The following is a 5,289-nucleotide window of genomic DNA, read 5'->3' as shown; positions in this document are numbered from 1 at the left end:
GAAAAACAGGCTTTAATATGACTATATTTATATATAAAGGCAATAATAATTGGCCTCAAATAAAGTATCAAAACCATGGTTTTATTGAACAACATTGTTGAATACGTAATGTAATATGCTTATATTATAACAAATACCTGCAGAGGGCGCCAACGGCCTGGTGATGTTTTATGTGACTCAACGACGTTTAAATCCATTTAATTTTAATATTTGGCCACATGCAAAGTCGTAAACTTTTATTTTGAAATCGCACTGTACAATAAATCGCATATTTAGAAATATGTTTATGTATTCTCCTGTGTTGGCATAGGTTTAAATGTTTTACGTTACAAATCAAGTCAGGCCCGATTCTTGACTGCTATAGAAGGGTGGGCTGGCAGATATCCTGGGTGGGCATTTTTTAGCCGTCATATCATCACATAGTCTAGAAAATATTTATACTGTACATATTGCTATATTAACTATATTATATGTACACTGAAAAAAAGCTTTCATGGGCAGCCTAGAATATCATGCACTTTCACAGCAAAATAAACATTTTTCCTTTATTGAATAGCAAAAAAAGCCCTCTTTGTTCTCTTTCTCTGGATCATTGTTTCTACACTGGTGACTCTTTTCAACTAACTTTCTTATTTAAACCAAACAAGACCAGACCACTATGGTAATAGTATTTATTTAAAGAAACTAAATAAATAAAGGATTGAAATGGATTTAGGGGAATACATTTAAAAAAAGGGAAAAAAAACAGTAAAAGAACAATAAGAATTTTTGTAAAATAATCAATCTGAACTGCAAATAATAGGCTATTTTTATTTTAAAATATGCACCCATTCAATTTCAGTTGCATTGCTGAAAACGCAAAAAATGTTCATCATAGTCAATTATAAATTACATGAATTATGTAAATGGCAGACCTACTTTCCATTCAAAACCGTGGAATTTGACGCTGAAAACGCAAAAAATTGTCATCATAATCAATTATAAATTACATGAATTATGTAAATGGAAGACCTACTTTCCATTCAAAACCGTGGAATTTGACAAAAAAAGTCGAATAGTTTGCATCACTGGATATTGTTGGTCGTTTATGTCGGGGAACGCTACGTTTCTTATACAGTCGAGCCGACTGCTGCAACGAACGCAACTTTCACCATACAAGCTCTTTACTTTCAGTTTTCATTGTTACATTCAGCATTAACAGCAATCCAAAAGGGGTAAGCTTTCAACTGAACTGCTTAGCCTATGCTCTTGCCCCGTACATGCACGTTATTATATGAGCGGGTTTTTTAAAACATTAAAACCGCTCAGGTAATTTCAGTGGTAGGCTATGATACATATCCATGTAACCTATTAAACTCCCCGTAATAGCGCGCAAATATTTCTGCCCGTTTTCGCTCGTTGTAAGCCTCTGCTTTTCTGCAACAGACTGAAGCTCCGCATGAATTCAGCGCGCCTTGCATTCAGCTAATAAAAGAAAATGCTGCAATTTTCTGGTGTTATTTTATTATTGTTGGTGCAGAGTACAGCTATATCTTAAACTTCTTAAAATACAGTCCACTTCAGATTGATTTTACTCACTGCATATAATAAAAAGACGTGTCATTTGGGTGGGTTTAGCCCACCCCTGCCCATGCCTGGAGTCGGTGTTGTGCCGAATTCTGCACCCCTGCCAGATTATGCACCCCCTCGTTGAAGTCGCTACTTGATTGCCTAATCCCAACCCCACCCCTAATCCTAACCCCTCCCCCACACCTACTCCTAAACCTACCAATACTAGGCGGTGCATAATCTGGCAGGGTGCAAATTAAAATACAGTCCACTTCAGATTGATTTTAATCACTGCATAAAATAAAAAGACGTGACATTTGGGTGGGTTTAGCCCACCCCTGCCCATGCCTGGAGTCGGTGTTGTGCCGAATTCTGCACCCCTGCCAGATTATGCACCCCCTCGTTGAAGTCGCTACTTGATTGCCTAATCCCAACCCCACCCCTAATCCTAACCCCTCCCCCACACCTACTCCTAAACCTACCAATACTAGGGGGTGCATAATCTGGCAGGGTGCAAATTTCGACACTAAACCGTAGTGCTGAAATTTGCACCCTGCCAGATTATGCACCGCCTAGTATTGGTAGGTTTAGGAGTAGGTGTGGGGATTAGGCAATCAGGTAGCGATTTCAAGGAGGGGGAGCATAATCTGGCAGGGGTGCAGAATTCGGCACAACACCTGCCCCGAATCAAAGTGAGTTTTCCCAGATGAATGTAACCCAAACTCACCGCATATGCAGAGGAAGAGTTTAGCCCCTTTCACACACACAGTCTTTACTGGTAAATTACCATTAAGAGATCATGTGCGAACAGGACCTTTTCAAAAATACAGGTAAATTCGTTCTGGCAATCATATCGTTCTTATGGAGATGGCATGATTACTCTGAGCTGTTTACAACGCTCCGCTGCTTTTTTGATAGCTTTTCTATGTAAATATGACACTAGATGGAAATCTTTTGACCATTGCGCCTCGCAGCTTTTTCAATGCGTCACGCTCGAGACCCAGGCTTCTTTTCCATTCATCAGCTGCGACTCTGCAATTGGATACTATTATGCACATCTCGTGTTTATATAAGAGCAAAAACTTCGGATTGGCTAGAAATGTTAATTTGGTTGAGAGTGAAAGCTGTGTTCCTCTCATACATTGGTAGGCGAACGCATGAACTCGAACGTGATATCAACAAGTGTTTTTAAATGTAGGACGACTATCTTTTTTTTTTTTTTTGCAGCCAAACACCGCGTGCCGGAGAACTTTAAGCCTTGCAAATTATACATATATAATTATAAAAAATTATTAAAACAATTGGTGAAACATAGCATGCTTTAATTTGCAAGTCAGCTGGTCAAAATAACAATGCAGCAGTATTTGCTGATGTCACTATCAGAAAATATATCCACAAACAATTTAGGGTATTAAATTAAAGTAGTGTTACTAAAGATTATTAATTTTATGTGAAGTTTAATATTATAATTGATCCATTTCTGTTTTTAACAGGGGACCAAAGGTTTCTTTCCCCCTCTTCAGAACCAAAGGGAAATGAGCTTCTGAAAAGGTGAGGTCAATAAACCCTTATTGACAGTGTGAAAAGTAAGTCAATTGAGTAACGTACTATTGAATTTTTCTTCCATGTGAAGTTCCGAAGACTCAAAAGTCCAACAAGCCCCACTGAGCAGAGAGCAGCTGACCAGCAGTCTCGTGTCTGATAAAGTTCTAAGGAGCAGTGATGAAGTGGATGTGGATACTGTAGATATTGATGGCTAATGTTGTAATCATGGATCTGTTTTTTGTTTTGTATTTACTGGTAAAGGACACCATTCGCACTACATAATGCCCTGTATAAATAAATGGTGCCATTTAAAATGATAATCATGATCAGATTCAGATCTAATAAGGCGGTGCTGAAATATCTGTAAAGAATGTAAATTCATGGTGCATTGCTATCGATGAAATTTTTGCACGGCCTATGTGGGCTTAAAAAGACAGAATGATGCACTTTCAAATCTTGATGTATAAAACACTCATTTACTGCTAATTGTAGCGCAAAAAAAAAAATATTGCAATTTGACCAATCTTTTTTTAATACTTGTTGCCCTGTATACTTTTAGACCACACATATATACATTTTGTTGTGCATTGCTGAATCATAATGTGGTTTATTCAGGTATTCAAATAAGCTACACCCGTGTTGTAAATTGTGGAGAAGCAACTGTATTTTTTTTTATTTGATGCGTTGTCACAGCTATTATGTTTATGCCTTCTACTTAAATTAAAACAGGTTGCTCCATAATTATTTCAAATTAATTTGACTTGCAGAAATTTATAAATGAACTTTAATTAAAGAGCAATAACATCCTGCAGCGAATGTGTGACTTTTGTCTTAATACTTTATTTAACTCTTTAAAACAAGAAAAAGTTCATTTTTACAATAATAAAAGTACATTGTTAGGAAGCACTTCTACAGAAATAATACAAACGTAATTTGTTGAAAACATTTAGCTGGACTAAAGCCTAAAGGTTTAGAACAAACGAGGCAAACAAATATTTACAAATACATTATAATTTAGAAACACTTCTCACACAGACAGTAAAATGTCAGAGTCTAATTGCTGCATTATTTCATATTAATGTGACCCTCAAACACATAAGGCAAGTCGACAGAGCTCCATGAGAAATAAGCCATCCATGAAATCAAGCTGAAATCACTTTGGTGAATCTCTGGAATGTCTTATTGGCCAATTCGGTGCATAAAAATATTGAAATATTTATAAACTTAGTGCACATTCAATATTTCAAGTGTACTGATGTATTGATGTCAGACTGACAAGATAGACTGGGCCAGCACGATCTGTCTTGCTAAACAGATCCTCGTCAGACTGCTGGTTTACTGTCTGGTATCGTTTGGTTCCAGTGTAGTTGCTTAAAACCTACAGTGCAGCTACATTTGTTTCAGAAAGCTGGTTGTGTATTGATGTCAGACTGACAGATAGACTGGGCCAGCACGATCTGTCTTGCTAAACAGATCCTCGTCAGACTGCTGGTTTACTGTCTGGTATCCAGCGGCTGGGGGAGCGTATCTGTACACTCAAGCCTTGGTTAGCTGAACCAGGCGACATCAGTACCGGAGAGCAGGATTGGTCCACTTCCTGTTCTACACACTAGCAGATGGTAGCCTTACTTGTGTTGTGTGGTGGTGGCTGTTATTCAAAATCATCCTCGTATTCATATTCATCCAGGTCCAGGTTACAGTGAGGGTTGGGGATCTCAAAGAGATGTCTCTTCTCATTCCGCAGGTCAAAAGCATATGTAATGTCATCAATTGGGTCTAGAACATTATCACAGCTGAAAAGAAAGCAAAAAATTGTACATTGAATTAAAATGACAAAATGCATTTCACCCAGCCCTTTTAGTTTGAATGTTTTGCAACAGACTTACTCAATTATATCATTCACAATACTTGGGAAGAGCAGTTCATACCTTTATAATGGAATTTATAACATACACAATCCTGTACTTCGATTGGACGCTTAAAACGTAATGAAAATTGGACAGAGGATATTCATATGGAGAAGCTACACATGCGGGAAAAAACTTCTAGAACCAACTAGAGGGCAAAAGAGTTAAGGAACTGACATGTAAACGCATGCCATTGAAAAGACACCTGACAAAACTGGAGTATGCTGAAACTGTAAAACATACTTTAATCTGTAATGTGATGATCTAAACAGTAACCAGGTGAGGCCAT

General features: G+C 37.6%; 2 protein-coding genes across 3 annotated transcripts in view; one reads left to right on the top strand and one right to left on the bottom strand.

Moving 5' to 3' along the window:
- LOC107597498 (cohesin subunit SA-2) overlaps positions 1 to 4,123 on the top strand; it is a 28,175-nt gene extending 24,052 nt beyond the window's left edge. For both annotated transcript variants that reach the window (XM_016288585.1, XM_016288584.1), the window contains 2 exons: positions 3,042 to 3,099; positions 3,182 to 4,123. In XM_016288585.1, the coding sequence (XP_016144071.1) occupies positions 3,042 to 3,099; positions 3,182 to 3,308 (185 nt within the window). In that variant the 3' untranslated portion in view covers positions 3,309 to 4,123. The remainder of the gene's footprint in view (positions 1 to 3,041; positions 3,100 to 3,181) is intronic.
- Positions 4,124 to 4,449: 326 nt separating this feature from the next.
- The window catches only part of LOC107597565 (serine/threonine-protein phosphatase 2A regulatory subunit B'' subunit beta-like), an 18,504-nt gene continuing 17,664 nt past the window's right edge, over positions 4,450 to 5,289 (bottom strand). The window contains exon 13 of the mRNA XM_016288695.1: positions 4,450 to 4,886. Within this exon, the coding sequence (XP_016144181.1) occupies positions 4,745 to 4,886 (142 nt within the window). The 3' untranslated portion in view covers positions 4,450 to 4,744. The remainder of the gene's footprint in view (positions 4,887 to 5,289) is intronic.

The sequence above is a fragment of the Sinocyclocheilus grahami genome, unplaced genomic scaffold, assembly GCF_001515645.1.
Source record: "Sinocyclocheilus grahami isolate Dianchi unplaced genomic scaffold, SAMN03320097.WGS_v1.1 scaffold233.1, whole genome shotgun sequence".
NCBI classification, from domain to species: domain Eukaryota; kingdom Metazoa; phylum Chordata; class Actinopteri; order Cypriniformes; family Cyprinidae; genus Sinocyclocheilus; species Sinocyclocheilus grahami.
This window is presented reverse-complemented; position numbering and strand designations above follow the sequence as displayed.